Source organism: Trachinotus anak, unplaced genomic scaffold, assembly GCF_046630095.1.
Source record: "Trachinotus anak isolate AG129_WGS33_773 ecotype Australia unplaced genomic scaffold, CSIRO_AGI_Tana_v1 ptg000005l, whole genome shotgun sequence".
Taxonomy (NCBI): domain Eukaryota; kingdom Metazoa; phylum Chordata; class Actinopteri; order Carangiformes; family Carangidae; genus Trachinotus; species Trachinotus anak.
This window is the reverse complement of record NW_027273856.1, coordinates 4,435,017-4,454,662: the sequence shown is the minus strand read 5'-3', so window position 1 is coordinate 4,454,662 and position 19,646 is coordinate 4,435,017. Positions and strand designations below refer to the sequence as shown.

The 19,646-nt window shown below is 42.2% G+C and overlaps 1 protein-coding gene across 1 annotated transcript; it reads left to right on the top strand.

Moving 5' to 3' along the window:
- Positions 1-81: 81 nt before the first annotated feature.
- Positions 82-14,524, top strand: wrap53 (WD repeat containing, antisense to TP53). Its single transcript, XM_071477886.1, has 11 exons — positions 82-275; positions 735-1,185; positions 1,323-1,515; positions 2,996-3,091; positions 3,735-3,843; positions 5,389-5,477; positions 7,579-7,802; positions 9,176-9,387; positions 11,510-11,613; positions 11,886-12,029; positions 12,767-14,524. The coding sequence occupies exons 2-11, from the start codon at positions 903-905 to the stop codon at positions 12,990-12,992; spliced, it is 1,680 nt and encodes a 559-aa protein (XP_071333987.1). The 5' UTR covers positions 82-275; positions 735-902; the 3' UTR covers positions 12,993-14,524.
- The last annotated feature ends 5,122 nt before the right edge of the window (positions 14,525-19,646 follow it).

Below are 19,646 nucleotides of genomic sequence, written 5' to 3'. Positions count from 1 at the left end.
AATCCATCACATAAACCTATTAACTGGGCTGAGTGAGCGTGTCTCAACGTCATTAGCGCTATTCTCGCGATAGTTCGACACATGGCCGCCCACAGTGTTTACAACTCGTAATGAGCTGGTGAATGGAAACAAAGTCCTGAAGTGGAGGGACGTCGGGTAGTCTTCTGCGTTACTTGTACTCTCCGGTGCTGGGTGAAACTTGGATTCCGTCGAGGAGAAGCGTGTTTACAGCCGAACTGCGAGCACAACCAAAGGACAAGCAAGTCACAACACAGGTATGTAGCAGTGGACAGCTAGCCTAGGCTAATGCTAAGACGAGCTAACGCGAGGTGGTTGCTGTCTCTGTTGTGGACGGACGACTAAAGGAAATTGAAGCATTTTGCCTTCGTTTTTAGAGTCGTTCTTCAAGTCGTATAACGTGTATTGAGTAAAACGTGTACGTTTTGGTCATGTGCTTTGCATCTTGTAAACGTTAACTTAGCGAAATCAACATTAAAGCTAGTTTGAAGCGGTTGCCACGTTATGACTAGCCACAGGTGTTTGGTGGGTGTCATTTATTCTTCGATACAGAAAACATCACGTTTACTTCTTTTAAATGATAGGTGTGTTTAAACATTTGTAAAAGTGCTCTTGTACTTTTATATCGTGTTGACGTGTGTTTTCCATCCCTTTGTACCGTTGGTCTCACCTGTCCTGATCCCCTTTCACCCTTGCTGGCCTCACTGTTTTTCTAGGCTAGTGGGTGCTGTGATGTCCTCGACTCCCAGCAGACTCAAACACCCACACTGCAGGAAGAAGCACTATCCTAGTAGCACTTACCTCACCCACGTCTGACAGCCTGACACAAGGCATTTGGACCCCAGGCAGAGGACTTGACAGAAGAGACTGATACACACAGAGAGATGTCTGACTCGGCTGGAGGTGGTGAAAGCGGAGGTGTGACAGGCACAGGGCAGGACACAGACGCCGATAATGAGCCCCCCCAACAGGCCCCACCTTTACTTGAAGGTGACTGCTTAGAAGTAGTGGAGACCCCAGAGGAAGGGGCCCCTCCAGTTGCCAAGCGGCTCAGGATGAGCGGGGAGGAACACGGGCTGGGAGAGGTTGCAGAGCCCGTCATGATGCACGGAGAAACACCAGCACAGGCTGGCTTGCTGCCAGAAGATCCAGCCCCACCAGCAAAAAGTAAAGCATCTGTTTACAAAAATCTGTGTTGTAAATGTTCATTTAAGTTATGATTTTGGATGTCTGTCAGAGATATTGATTCAGAATTAACTTGAAGATCAATGACTTAATGTGCACAAATTTACTTTTGATTTCAGACCCAGGAGAACCACCACAATGTGAGGAGAAAGGTGGAGGAGATGAAGAGGTGCCTGTTAGTCACGGAGGTGAAGATGAATGTCATCAGAATGGAGATGGAGGACATGATGCTCCCTTAGACGAAGGAGAGACTAAAGCAGAAGAGGAGCTCAACGCTAACGGATCTGCGGACAGCCCCAGTGAAGGACAGCAGTAAGTCAAGAAAGAAGTCAGGTTTATTTTTAACCTCTGGGTCCACATAACTTGGAGTAAAGATACTGCATGCAGACCATCAAGTGAGCTATTTGTAGCAGGATTTTATGGGGGGGCGGTGTTATGCAATGACTATGGAGATGAGTTAAACACAAATGTTTGTGTAATGGAGAAAAAGAAGCTTTTGTGAATGTACCACAGAGCAAGATGTTTTGGTAAATTCAAGATGACAGTGCAGTGTGAAGAAATAATAACACTTGATAAAGTGCTGACCAAAATGTGGTGCGCATGCCAGTGTTCCTTGATCATATGCCTTGATGGCCTGAGTGTCCCGTCACTACACCAAACACTCATGGGTTATTTTTTCCTCCAGTTTGTGACTTTACATTAAACCTGTGCCTCTGGTGAATCATCTTGAAAGATAATTCCTGTTATTTTAAGACATTATTCTTCTTATTTGTACAACTTACTGTGTGTCCTAGCTTCTATTTAATAGCACTGTTGAAAACAGTGGCACCCATGAAACTTCATAATTACAGTATTACAGATGTTATTTTAATATTAATAAGATAAACAGTTCATGCTCCATAATCTAATTTGCATGAAAATGTTTAAAATTTCACTATGTGTGTCAACAAAGCAGTTAACTTAGCAGGCTATCCACTGACAAGTCAAGTTATTTAAAACACAAAATGACTCATCTTAGTCACACTGTTTTTAATCAATCACACTTTAAAAAATGAGACAAATGGTGCTATTGTCAGTCTTCAAACAAGTAAAATATGTAAAGAAAATCTCAGTCTAAAGCGACTAGACCTATTTTCAGTTTCTTCAGCTAAGCTCCAGCAGGAAATTGCGTGGAAGTCTGCGAGTATCTTGTTGTGATCCAAATATTATGATAATTGGGCAGTTGCAGCTTTTTGAACATGTGTAGTTACCTTGTGAGTGTTAGTTGTGTTAGACATTGCTCTGATTTATCTGCACATTTTATAATAGCACTTGTGTTGATGTGGGCTTGCAAAATGTGCTACAGCACTGACTGATTAAATATTTAACACCATCAATCATTATAATGGCAAAATTTGGAGACACTGACATGGGGGAAAAAAGACAGAATTAACCTGTAGAGCTGTGAAATGTAATTAACAATCCACTCCACTCTGAAGTGACACTGTGTTTAAACAGAGCAGCTTAGAACATGCCAGTGCAAAGATCAAATTCACAATGTATTTTAGGTTTTGTGTTGACACTATGGTTTATATGCAGCAACAGCTTTGTCCCAGGCTGTGAAGATATTTGCCTTAATTAAAGCAAGACAAGGTTTTTGTTCTATTTATCTCGAAGCTTTTATATCCTCAAGACTAATAAGACAGGAAATTAAAATTTTCAGTGGAATGGATGAGTTTGTTGTATGATTTATTTGTTTTCTGTTTACACTTCTTTGACCAAGAACCTGTCCCTCTCTCTATCCCACCTCCAGGCTTGGCTTAGATTTTACCCAGAACCCCCACATGCTGACTGGTTCCTGGACTGAGTACTCGAGCCTCCCAGAGAATTACCTCAAAGGCTGCAAATGGTAATCTCTTCTAATCTTAAAATAACACGAAATACACCAAGGATGAGGTTTTGAATTTGTTAAATATAAAACTTTATTGTGAGGCATTTTCCTGATTACCATTAATAAGACTACTACAAGGACATCTACACTGAGTTTTGTATTTCTGTGCCCTGTGGCAGATATCAAGGACAGTCACTGATCTGGTGGATTACAGGGAGAAAATTACTTCCTGTCGAAATGAAGTTAAAGGATCAATTCCACTATGTTTATCTTTCTTAGTAAGAGTATGGGAACACTAACACGACTAACTAACTAGCACTAACAGATATAAGAGAGGCCATCAGTTCTATGTCTTGGTCGAGATAAATCAAAATCTGAATTGTGTACACAATGGTGTTTAATGGTGCTTAAAATGCTATAATACCAGCTTTAATACAAGCTGTACCTACTATACTATATCTGAATATACTTCACCAACACCATCAGTGGTGTCATTATAGGTGTGAAATGTGTTTATTCCTGTTTTTTGTTTTATATATAAACCACTGAGCTTAAGTGTGTTCTGTGCTTCTTGCTAGTTCAACATGAAACGAAACTCTGTACATACTGTTCTCAGTTCAAAGTGGTTAATGCACCATCATCTTTTTTTCTCCTAACCTAGGGCCCCTGATGGTTCCTGCATCCTGACTAACAGTGCAGACAATGTGCTCCGTGTGTACAACCTCCCCCCAGAGATTTACAGCTACAACTGGGACGTGCTTCCAGAGATGGTGAGCACAGAGCCTGCAATCAGTGCCTCTGCTAATGATGGAGCAGAGGAAAGCAAAAGTAGCTGGCTAAGGGATTGTTGGCAAAATACAGAAAACTAAAACATTCATAGAGGCCAGTCTTGACCCTAATTGCTCGGTAGATTCAGAAGTGTACTTCTGCTCCTCTAGTGCCCCCATCAGGCCTAAGTTGAGGTCACCTATGCTCTGCTGTGTTGAAGCCCTTGCATAGTTCTGTAGGAAAGGAGTGCAACAAATGCATTCTATTCAGTTTCAGTAAATGAAAAAAACTAGAAGGGCAGCGAGAGAGCACGGACCTCTGCCAAGGCCAATGTCAGACAGCATACACCAGACTTCAGAGAGAAAACCTAGATTTATCGTAAATGATCTGGATCTGCCCCAGAATTCAGTTTGTTTTCCCCTGGCCCGTGTCCCATCCCTTCACCAAGTTCAGTGCAAGTTGGTTCTTTTGTTTTTGCATAATTCATCTGACAGATAAACAGACCCAGATGAAAACAGCTTCCTCAGTGCTGGTAAAAATAATCTTTTGCCTCTACAAAGTCCAAGAAATTTGAACTAAACATCTTTGAAATGTCTTCATTATTTCTTTTCAAGAAGAGGCTCGTTCTCCAAACCTGATGAAGTGAAATTTATTTAATGATATTGAGTCAGTCAGACCTACAGGTTTGAGGATTCAGACTCATATGTCTGTTTCCACATCAATCCATTCTTCGAAGTTTAGTTGCAGCTTTTGTATTAAAAACAAATGCATCAAGATTTCTTTTAATACAGCTCCAATAATTTTTAATGACTGTATTACAGCACTCAAAATTCACACCTCATATGGGTGTGATGTGTGGGACTATATTTAGAGCTAATTAGTAGCATCTTAGAGTTAGAAGTAATCTAGTTTGTGACTGAAAATAAGACATGTCTGTTTGCTTGTGTTCTGCACAGTAGATGTTTTTAAGGCCTTAATCATGTTTGATTAAGTCTTGTGTTTGTGAAACTGAAATCATTCCAGTTAAGAGGAGGTCATCAAACTGTTGTGTGTTTTCTGACCATTTATACAAAAAAGACATTATTTCAACATTTATGCTGTGTTCCAACATCAATGAAGAATACAACAAAACAAGGGAAAAAAAACATTTCAGTCAATTGAAGGCAAATGCTTGAGAGAGAATGTTATTGGAGATTTAATAGTTAGAATAGAATAATCATTCTGTATTTTAGCTTTTGGGAAATAAGAGGCGAGCCAATCTCTTAATTGTATTACAGGCTGGTAGATTGGGATCACTGAACAAAAACAATTGAAATTTAATCCATTTTCTTCCATTACAGAGAGCTCTCAGTCTTTGCAAAAAAGAATAGAAAATTGAGCTTTGATTGCTCTCATTCTCACATTGTGCCACTCGCTTTTGATATCATATTTTACCACAAGCAAAAGTGTGATAGTGTCTTCTAGGCAGCAGTAACAGCACCAACATTAATAGATCCCACGGGTCTGTTGACCTACTGTCTTTATTCCCACCTGTCCCTCTGTGGCAGAGTCCAGTGCTGAGGATGGCAGAGGGAGATACCATCTACGACTACTGCTGGTACCCCAAGATGAACTCTCTGGATGCAGACACATGCTTGTGAGTTGAATTAGATCTTTGCCAGTCTGTTCCCTAAGCCTCTGCTCTTAACAAGCGTATAGATGAGACATTCAAAGTTCACTTTGAAGGTCAACTTGGCAGATGGTGAAGAATGTATACAAAGGAAAGATGCTATGTTGTCTATAGAGGCTAATGTCAGTCAGTGATTGATTTTTAATCTAGATCTTAGATGGTTAGCCTGGAACACTGTATGTTTATGGGTGTGAGTAAGATTTTCTGTATGCTCAAGCCAGTCTAATAGACTATCTGAATATCGAAGATATTGTTGTATGTGTGTGACTCATTCTTTGATCCCTGTGGTATTTGCACTCGTTGTGGGAGCTGGCTGCCAGCGTGGAGAGAAGCCATAAAAGCTTTCTGATGTCTCTCATTATGAGTGAAGAGGTGGCCTTCGTCTTGTCTGCCTCTGCCGCCGTCACAATCCGCTCTGTTTGAGACCCTCGGTGCTTTTCAGCATGATTCAGCCCACTAACAGCACTCGGGAGCCCAGGCAACACCTAAAGGGCCTGATAATTCCCTGACTTGGGGCTTCTCTTTTCATCTTGTTCTCCTTCTTTGCCCTGTGTGAGTGCAGGCGTGCTTGTGACATCACTGTGTGCTTGCGTGCGCGCTGTAAAGCAGAGCCAACATCAGTAACACGCAGCCATCACCGTGGAGAATGCAGGTCGTCTGTGGCGAGAGAGGTAGGGCCGTGCTAACGAGCTGAGGTCAAGTTGCCAACAGTTTTCGCTGTGTATACCACTACTCCCCCAGCTCCCATCATCCTCCAGTTGTAGCCTCCACCCTCCGACATATCCCTCTGATCAAGGCCCAGCATTGGCACTGCTCCACCCCAACACAGCCAGCCTTCACTGAGTAAGAGGAGGGGGGTAGGGGTCAGGATCTGGACATCCAGAGATGAGAGTAATGTAAACAGCAAAACAATCAACAAACGACTCATGTGGACAATGAACCACTTCAGGGGTCTGTTTGTATCCGCCAAAGACCTGCCTGTCATGAGGATGAAGATACCGGCAGAAGCTGACAGCAGATACTCTTCATCTTTTTTAGATCGCTGTCACATATCAGAGAGGAGCTCCTGCAGAGCACAGCCAGGTGGTCGGACAAGCTTGGAGTAGATTGTTAAAGGCCGAGGCAGCCAGATAAAAGGTTATGGTGGTGGTTGTTAAACGCATCTCCAGTAAACCTCTTTCGCCGGTACCTTTTCTATCTCCCTCTTTTCACTTCCCCCATTTTGTTTCTAGTTTCTCCCCCAGCACTCCTTGAACTCTCTGTCTGCCAAAAGCCATTTGTTGTTGATGCCCCTCCTGTAGAGAGGGAACAAGGGCCCCTGTTATGGCTCGGTTAAGTTGCGCTGAGTTCTAGGCAGTGCTCCAAGCTAGCAGCAGTCTAGCATTATAATTGGGCATTTCCCTGCTCTGGAATAAAGCTGCGGCTCAGAGGGGCCATAACAGAACACGGCAGCAGCGGTAGGGGCTAATTTCCTTTGTCTAATTGAGCCGCAGTGATGTTTCGGCATTTGTTCACTGTCCAATAATTAGAGTTAAAAAGGCATGTCTCAGTCTTTGGCCCTGATTTGAATCAATAAGAATGTGCTGTGGTCTTGTCTCTATAATGAGGCATAGCACAAAGCTGTGTATTTGTTTTGATGTATTGATACATCTGAGTGGATGTGGTGCAGTAGGTTAGAGACAAGAGTTTTTCATACATAATGTATGTATCAAAAGAATCTCAGCTGCATATTTCACTTGAATCTCTTTTTTATCCTCCAAGATGCAGGTATGACTCTGTTTTATTCCACTAGTTACTTTGCATACAAATACAGACTGTAACATTATGTTCAGTCACTGCACACTAAATATGTTCTTTTGCTTCTAACCTCTAAACTGAGTCATCTGTCCATCGCTAGCTGTAAAGAAAAAAATGCCCTCAGGGACAATAAAGATTGACTCAATTAAGGAGTCTCAGTATTTCCCCCTTGTTTTATAATTTGCATCATTCATTCTGTGTTCCCTGTAGTCTCTCAGTCCCTCTCCCACAGCTCATTTTCTTTGTCTGGCCTCTCACTCCTCTCCCGCAGTCTGGCCAGCAGTAGCCGTGACAACCCAGTCCACGTATGGGATGCGTTTTATGGGGAGGTCCGAGCCAGTTTCCGACCCTACAATCATCTGGATGAGCTGACAGCGGCTCACTCTCTCTGCTTCTCACCCGATGGCACGCAGCTCTACTGCGGCTTCGACAAAACTGTCAGAGTCTTCTACACCGAGCGTCCTGGCAGAGACTGTGAGGAGCGGCCCACAGTAGGTCAGTCACCAACCGCTCTTGCACAGTTTCAGCATAAAGCATAATAACAGGGATTTTATATGTTTTAGTACAAGGAGGTAATCTTAAAGACGTGGTAACTGTGGTTCCTTACATTAAAAGTTGAACATATTGTATCTACTCTTTGCTCTTAGATTATTAGACTTAATGTTAAATGAATCTTGAAAGTGGCAGAAAATTCATTTGCAAAAAGATTGAGTTTATCTTAATTCTAATTATTTGTTATAAATAATTAACTATGACAAATAGTGAATTAGGAATTGCGTAAAATCCACATTACTATTCAAGAGCAGGGATTGTTTTATAGGCTCTTCCTGTTGTTCAAGGATGCGCTGAACTCAAAAGTCATTTACAAAAAGAATTGCATTCACAAGCTATGTTCTTGGATAATCCAGCCCTCAAGAGAAACGATCAGTAAACAGGGACATTGTGAAAAGGATAATGTGAAGTCTGTTGTTGCTTGTGTTCAGTAAGTTGCTGTTTGACAGCTGGCTGTCACATCTCACAGGCTGAAGTCTCCTTGAACAAACCAGCAAGGAGATATTTTTATTATGTGCTTCAGACAAAGAAATAAAGACAACTAAAAGTTTACTGCAATGAATTCCTTATCTCTGTCACACACTTCAAACAGGTTTCAGTGTGATGGAAGGTTCTTGTAATGTGCTGAAATGAACTGAACCAGTTTTTACAGCTTTCTTGTAGTTAATGGGCTGTAGCATCCTGGAGCACCAAAATAATCTTTGCGTATATCAACAAATAGGTTTTATTTTTCCAAGTTAAAGGACTTTTCATATCCTTCATGATTTCTTTCAATTATTTACTGCATTGACTGGCAAGGTATTCACTTTTCAAGAGACAACAAAGATGTACCACCACGTGCAGCAGGGCTGAGTAACCCTCAGCCCTGCTGTGCTGGCAACTCAACATCATGCTCTGCTAGATCACGGCTGTATATGGTTTGTTGTGTAATTGGCTCCATCAGCTCTGATAACTGCAAAGAAACTGCAAATTATTCAGAAATGTATGGTCAGTCTCAAAGACAGGTTATGTGATCCATGTGAGGCCTGTGCCAAACCCTTGCTTTTGCTTTTATGCGCCAAAAACGTGCTAAAGGTCTTTTCTAAAAAGTGAGAAAGAGGATGATTTGGAAAGGAGTAAACTATAAAAAGAAACAGATGATGCTAATGTGACTGTATGTGTGTATTGTTGAGAAATATTTTCCTCTTTGAGATGTAATCAGGGATGTAGAGGCTGCCAAAAAGTTAACTTTGAGTAGAAGTGATTGGGATTTGTGTCTTGTGAACCGTTTTAAGTTCTGAAAGCTCTGCCAAATGTTGCTCTTGTCCTCACTGCAGTGAAGAAGCAAGGCCAAAGTGGCATCATCTCCTGCTTTGGCTTCAGCCCGTGCCAGTCTGTTTATGCCTGTGGCTCTTACTCCCGCTGCGCTGGCCTCTACTCCTGCCAAGACGGCACCCTGCTGGCTCTGCTGCCGACCCGCCACCACGGAGGCCTCACCCATCTGCTCTTCTCCCCCGACGGCAACTACCTGTACACCGGCGGACGCAAGGTGAACACAAACACACACACAGAAATGGCAGCATGCAGAGAAGACATAATAATGCTGCTTCGTTTGAATTATTTTCACACTAAATCATGGTAAAAATGCCACATGGTTGGTATTACTGTTTCAGTTTTAATTATCACTATAACCTTGGTCAATTACCGTGGGTAATTGAACTCCTGTTAGGCACTGTACAGCACCAACCAGCAATAGTCTGCTAGACTCATGCTTGACAAGCAATGTGGGTTTGTTTTATATTGGCCAAAAAATTGCTGAAGGCAGTGACGGAGCTCCTTTAGAGATTTTCTGCCTTCTAATACCAAAATTAGCAGGTATAAGCAGGTTTTTTTAATGCGGGTAAACTGGGACACAAACACAACTGCAGGGGGCAATGTCATCACATGTAGTTACAGAGCACACACAGACACTAGCCGCTGTGCAAACTGGATAAAATGAATTCTTCGTGTCTCGGATTGGTGCTGGCGTCAGTGTGAAGCTTCCATGTGAAATGCTTCGATCAGTGATTGTGTTTGTGAAATTTATTTTGGGGCTGCAGCTCACTCTCACTCCCACTCATTCCTGGCTTAACAGCATCAAGCTGAGTAGGTGACAGGTGTCTTTGCACTGTCTGTGCAAAATAATAATAATAATAATAATAATAATAATACATTTTGCTATTCCCCTCCCTTGCTATTTACACAGTGGGCACTCAGCAGGCAACCCCAGTATGATCTTATCTGTGACACAGATGCAATGTTATTATTTGAATGTTTAAATGCAAACAAAAGGTGCTGCTAATGATCTATTTGTTTTTTCCTTTATAAAGCGGCATTGTGTTGAGGGATATGTCTGCAAAATTCAGTTAGTTTGCATGAGTCAGCATGTAATGAGTCCAATTAGGCATTAAGGCTTCCCACCAAAGGTCACCATTTGAAGCATTCTCTGTTTTACCAAAGGTTCTGCAGAGGTTTTCTTGAACCTGCACTTGTCAGATTTTCAGGTTTTTAGGTTTTTATGCTTCCGAGCCAGAAACAGCCATAGCTGGAGGCATTATCCTTTTGGGTTGTTCATCCATCCAACCATCCATCCTGTTCTCATGAACACGATATCTCAGGTACGGCTTGAGGGGATTTCTTCAAATTTGGTCCAAACTTGGACTCATGGATGAAGAATAGAATTTGGTTGTCAAAGGTGAAGATTACTGTGACTTCACAAAACACGTTTTTGGCCATAACTCAAGAATTCATACACTAATTATGACAATATACACTTATAATATACACTTATAATTGTTCATTGTATTCCTTCTAAGTCTTCATGTATTGTGAGTCTGGACAGACATGGATGTAAACTGCAACTTTACTGGTTGGTGGAGGCATGCAACCACAAGATGGTAATTCTATACATATTATATGATATTAGTTTTAATTTTTTCCAGTTGTAGATATTGATCTAGATTGTATTTTTGCAAATTAGATTCATTAGTCAGTAATTAACAGTAAGGTGCACTTTACGAAAGCACCACCATAAATTCAGTATGAATAACAGTGAAATAAGCTGCAGGTGTCTGGACAGTTCCCTAGTTATTCATCACATAAATTGTCCAGAACGTTCTACTGGCAACTTGCGATGTAGAGGCTGTCCATCCATTCCTGTTACCTCATATCACCCCTGGTCAAACTGAGTATAAACTGCATTGCAGTGTCTGTGAAGTTTATCTTGCACTGTAGCAGGAAGCAATATCAAGACAACATAAGCAAAACAGATTGAGACTACATCAGTATATCATTAATTTGTATTGTTTCTTTTTTCCTCAGATTTGAATCTTTTTTATTAATTGTATAGTTTAAGTTTAAGTATGATGATGTGTATTTCATATGATGCAAAGGTAAATTCGCCATTCAACATTGTTTTATTCTGCACATAAGCTATAGACCCATATTTTCTTTTTGAATCGTTAATGTGTATTTTATTAATTATTTTTTCTGGCAAAGATGTTATTTAAAGTCTAGGAATTTGTAATTTCGATGCACAAATGATCAAACAGGAATCTCTGATATCTGCTGGCTTCTGTAGCTCTGCTGAATTTTGTGTGTATGTGTCTGTGTGTGTCTGTGTGTGTGTGTAGGATCCAGAAATCTTGTGCTGGGATTTAAGAGAGCCAGGAAAGGTTGTGTTTTCACTTAAGAGGAACGTTGCCACGAACCAACGCATCTATTTTGACCTGGATGTGTAAGTTTACTTCACTAGTACTTAATACACTATACACAGTATGAGTATGCTGTCATTCATCCAGGTTTTCGGCCTCCTGTCTGTTGACTGCTATTGGCCATTTTAATATAGGTTTATAAATACTGATTATTTATCTGTGAGCTCTGTTTGCACTTAATTATATTTACTGCTCTCTCTCTCTCTCTCTCTCTCTCTCCCTCTCCCTCCCTCTCCCTCTCCCTCTCTCTCCCTCTCCCTCTCCCTCTCCCTCTCCCTCCCCGTGTGTGTTACAGTTCAGGCAGGTACCTGCTGAGTGGCGACACAGAGGGAGTGGTCTCAGTATGGGACACCCAGACAGCTCCTCCTGATGGTAATGAGGAGCTACTGCAACCTCAGCTGAGGTTCCAGGCCCACTGGGACTGCACCAATGGCATCAGGTATGATCACTAAAAGAATCTAACCTATTCCATTGGCTGGTGACATGACATTAGTGAGTAATAGAGCACATTACTATCTCCTGTTAGTGTTAATTGAACAAAATGAAGCCTCTTAATTATTCAGGTCACTTCTTTTTTCAAATACAGCAACACAGAAAGTCCATTAGCCCTCAACTCACCACTATTACAAAATGGTAGAGTCACATTACATTAAGCATCATAATGGATTAAGATCATACAGAGCAGCTGAGAGTAGGAGAGTGAAAGAAAGCAATCAAAAAAATGCAGATACTTCAATCAATTCAGTGACTGTTGCTGTTTTCCTGCCTGTCCTGTTGTTTTGTGTTTATCTCCTTCGTTTCACACAAGCACAGGAGATGCAAACAAATCATCCAAAATATTTCATATGAGAGGAGAAGCAGCTTCCAGTTTCAGAGCAGTAATATTGCGCAGCATAGAGTATTAATGCTTTGTGTAAACAGATAACTACTGCTTTGGAATGTATTCATGAAAAATCCAGTAAAAAGCTCTGTTGCTAAGTAGCAATTCACATAATTTAATGCTCGTGCTTTCTCTATAGAAAGTAGCTGATGAACTAAAAATGTAACTGTTACTGAGATAAATGTTGAAACTGTGGCTGTGAATGAGCTACAATTTTGCATTGAATCAGTTCATTCAGTTGTTTACGGATTGGAATGAATCACTTACTTCCTCTCTGTTCCTCCATCCTTATACAGTGTTCATCCCTTCATGCCATTGATAGCAACATCCAGCGGCCAGAGGCAGTTCCCGTGGCCCGGCGACAGCGAGGGTGACTCGGCCTCTGACAGCGAGGGAGGTGAAACTGTGATGTCACCGCAGGAGATCAAACAAGACAACGCCCTTAGCCTTTGGTGGGCCGGACCACTCAGCCTCGCCACAGAGGAGAGTCAGGAGCCAAACACATTAGAAGTGGAGGCCTGAAGCTCTCTTAGTTCAGCCAGAAGACACAAATTGAGTTACACCTGCCATGTGATGTTTATTTTGAGAATATTTAACGTGGGTAAAACTAATTATGGGTCAGTCAGATTCTTTTTTTCATCAGCAACATAAAGTCCTGAGGTGGAAAAGCATTACTGGATCATTTTTAACAGTTTACTTCAACATTACACATTTACACACCAAATAAATTTCTGAAAATTGAATCTTAACATATCAGCTGCAAGTTTACAACAGTTCAGAAGTCAGCAAAGTTAAAATGAAAGGATTATGAAACACTGAACATCAGGTCAGTTCAGAGCAGATTTTCAGGGCTCTGTGTTTGAAGACTGCATTGATTTAATGGCAGTTTGATGAAAAGGAATTGGAACTAAAGGCTAAGACTGGATAATGCTAAAAGCAAGGTTTGGTTTAAAACCTTACTCAGGTTGAGACAAGAAGTGTGGGTTGCATAAGAAGAGGATTGGGCCTTGATATTTCCTGATTTTTGTTATTGAATTTGTGAGAGAACTTTTTTTTTTGAAAATTGAAATGGAATGAATCTTTTATGAAACTCTTGTTTACCTGTTTTGTTTTGGGTTTTTTGTAAAATGTGGAATCCTTCCTGAATTGGACGGATTTGGTTGAAAGTCTTGACTGTGGTGTGAAGTAGCCCGGTGTCTGTCTACTGATCACACCTTCGATCTGAGTTGTATTTGTGGGAGTGTTTGTTAGTTTTGGTGTGTGTGTGGCTGTTATGCTGCCCCGGAGATTCTTAACTGCTATTGTTACAGTAAGTGCCATTTGTTCTTGAGCTTTGCTTTTGTAAACTGATGGAATCTCCTGTTTTTACCTTCTTTTTTAAACTATTGGACGCACCAGGTCGTCGTGTCGCTCTGTGCATGCCCACAAAATGTATATTTTTGTAAAGCCATGATGTTGATTTCTAATTTTCGAATGTACACTCTGTAAGCAGCTAGCTTGATTACTGTAACCTCATAACAATCTGTGAAAGTCTTGAATTAGTCGGTGCACCTGGAGAACAAGCAATGTCTTATTTTTTTTTCTACTGGGTGCCCTCTGATTACATTTGTACCTGTGTGAGTGGTTCATGTGGCAGCACAAAACACATTGTATTTGAATAATTGCATTAATAATGTACTGCAGTGGTTTGCTCAGTGCTTATGTCACCATCATTGCTGTGTGCTTTGCTGTAGGGTTTCTTTGCAGGTTGGTCAGAGGCTCAGCACACTCCAACCAAAGCCTTTATCTTTAGACACTGATAAATCTCTTAATTTGCCTCTGCTAATTCAGGTTTCACTTCTTGGAACTCAAATGTGTTGCCAAGCAATAGTAGCTACGATGTAGTAGCTATTATCACACTGTACTATACAAAATGCTCTACTAGGAAGCATTAGGAACCCTGTAGGCCTTGATGATGTCACACAGGTCTCTAGATAGGTAGCTGTCTCTGCAACAGGTGGTTTCTGGTTGTTTTATTGAAGCAGAAGTGAATTAAAAGCATATCTCTTCACAGATTCACACTCGTATTCATTTTTGTCCTTTCTGTTAAAGGCAGTTCAGAGTTGGATGCCCTGTAATAAATCCCCAGTGAATGCAAGATGATGTTACACTCGTGTCAAGAGGCAGCTCTTAAAAGCTGAGGGACTATTGGCTTTCACTCATGAGATGGAAACTATTCATAGCTTTCACCTTTCCCACACACATTCTGTATGAATGCGCACACACTCATGTATTTGATTGTCTGAAACCACAGGGGTACACTGAGCAGAGAGCCAAGTTGGAGAGCTGCACTGTTGTGTTGTGCGGGTTGCCTAGCGACCGCCTCCGCCTTGGGAGAGGAAAGTAGGTAGAGAGACGACAAGAAGGAAAATTGGGGGCAGAGAAAGGAAAAAAGAAATGTCAAACAAGTGTAATAAATAATCCAGTGGTGTAGTGATTGCTACTTGTTTGTCTGACGGTCTGGACCTAATCTCAGCCCTACCAGAGACTGGAGTATCTGTGTGGTGATGAGGGATATGTAGGTTTTTGTCATCTCTGTGTCTGCTGTTGGCCATTAGGGTCAGAAAATGGTAATGACACAAGTTGAGCTATGGAAAGATCCTTCAGCTTGATGTTTATGTTCTGTCAGGTCATGTCATCTGTGATAACCTTTGCAGACAGTTGTGACATTTTCTTCATAATGTCTAGCCAGTAGAATTTGTCAGAAGGGAACTTGTCCAGTCACTTGATTCATAAATGATCAAAAGAAATGGGATGCACCTAAAATAAATCATTAGAGGGAAGGGTATATCCATATTTGCATTTTAAAGCTGCTCCAATAAAAATGGTGACTGGTTGTGATAAACTTTTCAATGATGACCCAGCTCTGCATTTCCCCTCAGCTCCACTTTGGCATCTTTTGTTTTGAGCCTATATCCCACAGCTTTACTGTTGAGGTTCCCAAACTCATTTCCAGCAGGATAATGGACAAACAAGCTTGGATAAACATGTTGTACACCAACTGCCCAGCACAGAATGACAGGGGGACAACGATAGCATGTAGCTGGTAAATACAGTGGCGCACTTAGCAGTGAAAAAGCCAGATAGTGTTATATTTAACTCGGGGATTAGTGGAGTGCAGACGAGCTATGAGGGGAGTCAGCACTGGGTTTGCACGTCTAAAGAAATGCCCCGGGGGCCTCCAACCTCTAGGGGGCGTCCAAACCCGCAAGCACTGTAACCTAACCCTGACGTTGCTTCTTTTTTTTAATCAGCTGAAGTAAATTAGTTCAGTGCATGTGTGTTTTTACAAAAATGCTGAATGCAAAGTTGCTTTTTTTATTTTATTTTATTTTTGCAAATTAGAAAAATATTGTGATTGTTTTGCTGGCTGTGTCTGGATGATGATGACGAGTCTGGTCAGGTGGTGACCGCTTCAGAGCCTCTGTCAAGGGCCCCGGGCCGCTCGACCGGGCCGCGCCATCACCACCGTCATGGAAAACCAACGCTGGGTCAGTGGAGCAGCAAAATGAAAAGGCGGAGAAAGAAAAGGAGATGAACTGAACTTCAGAAAAACATACGATCTGTCTGAACTGTTTCCAGCAGTCTGACTGCTAGCATGAGCAAAGAGCCGAGGAGGAGGAGGAGGAGGAGGAAGGCAGCGACTACCCCACCTTCATCTCCACCTGTGCCTATTTAATCAATGACCTAATTATTTCAACCATTAACTATTTTAACCTTCAACTATTTCATCCATTAGTTACTTTTAGCTAACTATTTGAACAATAAGCTACTTGTAGCTAACTGTCTTGACCATGAGGGAACTGTCTGAAGCATTGAGGCCAGGGAGAAGGGGCAGGGGGCTGTGCAGACCCCCGTCCACACGGACAACATGGCGGTGCTTCCTGTTTCAAAATAAAAGGCTTTTGTTGTTAACCAGGCCGCTCGCACAATCATCACGGTGAACATAATGACTGCTGTATTTTATCTGTATTTTATCTGTATTTTATCTGCATCTTATCTGCATCTTATCTGCATCTCATCTGTATTTTATCTGTATTTTATCTGTATGTACTGTTCATTGCTGCCCGCCTGTCTGCACGCACCAAAAGATGGTTGTTTTCAGTGTTGCTGGCTGTGTTGCTGTGTTGCTGGCTGTGTTGCTGTGTCGTTGCTCTGTGTTCCTGTGTCGTTGCTCTGTGTCGTTGCTCTGTGTTGCTGTGTTGCAGGCTGTGTTGCTGTGTCGTTGCTCTGTGTTGCTGTGTTGCTGGCTGTGTTGCTGTGTCGTTGCTCTGTGTTGCTGTGTCGTTGCTCTGTGTTGCTGTGTCGTTGCTCTGTGTTGCTGTGTTGCTGGCTGTGTTGCTGGCTGTGTTGCTGGCTGTGTTGCTGTGTCGTTGCTCTGTGTTGCTGTGTTGCTGGCTGTGTTGCTGTGTCGTTGCTCTGTGTTGCTGTGTCGTTGCTCTGTGTTGCTGTGTTGCTGGCTGTGTTGCTGTGTCGTTGCTCTGTGTTGCTGTGTTGCTGGCTGTGTTGCTGTGTCGTTGCTCTGTGTTGCTGGCTGTGTTGCTGGCTGTGTTGCTGTGTCGTTGCTCTGTGTTGCTGGCTGTGTTGCTGGCTGTGTTGCTGTGTCGTTGCTCTGTGTTGCTGTGTCTTGCTCTGTGTTGCTGTGTTGCTGGCTGTGTTGCTGTGTCGTTGCTCTGTGTTGCTGTGTCTTGCTCTGTGTTGCTGTGTTGCTGGCTGTGTTGCTGTGTCGTTGCTCTGTGTTGCTGTGTCGTTGCTCTGTGTTGCTGTGTTGCTGGCTGTGTTGCTGTGTCGTTGCTCTGTGTTGCTGGCTGTGTTGCTGTGTTGCTGGCTGTGTTGCTGTGTCGTTGCTCTGTGTTGCTGTGTCGTTGCTCTGTGTTGCTGTGTTGCTGGCTGCGTCGCTGTGTCGTTGCTCTGTGTTGCTGGCGATCCACGCCAGCAACACAGACCACAGAGCACAGAGTACGTGCTGAAATGGTTTGTTGTTGCTGTGTCATTGTGCTGATGTTTGGCTTTTTCGTGTTGCTCTGCACGGCTTCTGTTCTGTCTTGAGACCAACGCATGTGAGAAAATAAAAATGATGAACATGTGATACAACCAAACTGTCTCGACTTTAAAACGTCCTCTGCACAGGAATGAGAATGTCCTCTTGGCATTCATTGAGCCAGTGCTGGCCAGCTGTAATATGATGTTGCAAGTTTTTTTGTTTTTTTTTTTCCTATCGGATTCTTTGCCTCAAGGCTAACCACTATTTTACAGCCCACTAAATTTTGTTCTTTCCTTTTGCTTTATTTTATTTATTTTTTGGCCACATAGTGGGTCAAATCTCTTGACAAATGCAACAAACCAAACTATGTTTGAGCCACATGAGGCAAAACCTTCTGAATCCATTACTGTATACCTCTGAAATGAACAGCCACTGTTTTCCTAAATGTTACATTAAGTTTGTAGTCCCATTGTCAAAACATTTCCTTTTCTGGGCTCAAACCACAAATTGCATATGATAGATATTGATTTCAATATGAAAAGTTTTCTCAATATTAAAAGTCTAATGATTCTTCAGGAGCTAATCCATCCTGCCAATAATGAGATTGTAGAGGACACACTGAATAATTGATCTTTAATTAACTTCAGAATATGTTTTATGTATAGAAGAGGGTGTCTGTGCCGCGTCAGCCGAACCTTGGTGCTGTCACACAGACGACAGCGAAGCCATTATCTTCATCCCAAGGTGGCTGCAGTGTAGTCTTCCCACTTGTGCAGTTAATGAGCCAATCCACATCAAGTGTTCGGTGTTTCTGTGTTTCTGTGCTTCCATTTATGTGGCATCCTGAGTGAGTCTCCATGGCCTTGCATAAGTGCCTTCCATTAGACCGGTACACACACACACACAAACTTAACAGTCCCAGCACTCATCACCGGAAAGTGTGCAGAATAGTAAGTAATGGGATCTTGATATTAAGAAAGACATTTGAAAACAATTATTCAAATGGCTGTCTGCCTGTTGAATCTTTCTAATCCCACAGTGGAGCACTCAAGCAAACACTCAGCGGTGTGACCCCGGCTGAATTAGCATGGAGGAAAAAGGGGAGCGCACGCGCCTCTGAAGCCGGAGATGCTAAAACGTCTAGACTGCTCTCTGGTTTGTCACTCTCATGCTGCCTTTGAAACGAAAAGCCTTTTTAGAACATGAAGCAGAGGGAGCAGATTTCCTGTAGCTTTTAGAGGTTGTCATACATGGCATTTCTCAAAATGTCAAAGGGACGGCTCCTTCATCTCGGAGAGACTTTGAATGCATTTGGCAGGCGCTTAGCGCAGGGCTTCACTCTGACCTGGCTCCGACACCTTTGAGAAGGAGAGGTGTTACATCCAGTTTTCTCCGGAGTTAATACGTTTTCTGATGCATATCCACAACTGCCACTTTACTTGGTACACCTCTTAGTTTACAGCTGGGGCTTTTAGGAAATGTGTCACTTAAATTAAGCGCCAGGCGTGCAGGCGTATCTCACCCGGATCAAATCTGGGCAGTGGGAGAAGATTTGCAGCCAGCTTGTACCACCAAAAAGAAAAAAAAAAAAAAAAGAGGTGAATCCATGCGACATTTATATTGATGACAAATGCCTGCCGCTAGATAAGTGTAGCTACAAGTAATGAACTGGCTAGTGACTGTATACGTTTAAATCATTATTTAAGTCATTATCCTGCTCATCAGCCTGTTTCACTCACCCAACGGAGGAAGGAAAATCTCCCTGTGGCAGCTTGTGAAATCCGGGGCAGGTTTGACAGCAGTCAGAGCATCGGGATGAGCATGGGGTTGGGGACACACAGCGTAGCTTTAAAGAGCACTCCTGCAACTGAGTATTACCCTCTCACAAAGCTGAGGGACTTGGTAGAAAGGTCAAACCTTTAAGTGGTGGAAAGTAAGAAAATACATCTAGTCGCGCAGTTTTAAGGTGTTTGTACTTTGAGTATTTCCATTCCGGAGGGGAATAGTGTACTTTTTACTGCATTACATTTACTTGACTGCTGTATTTACACTTTGAAGATTTTTATATGAAGGTTTTATATGTACTTGACAGACTTGATCAGACTACCCAACAGTACAGACAAGTTCCAATCAGCTTCAGCAGTTAGAAAATG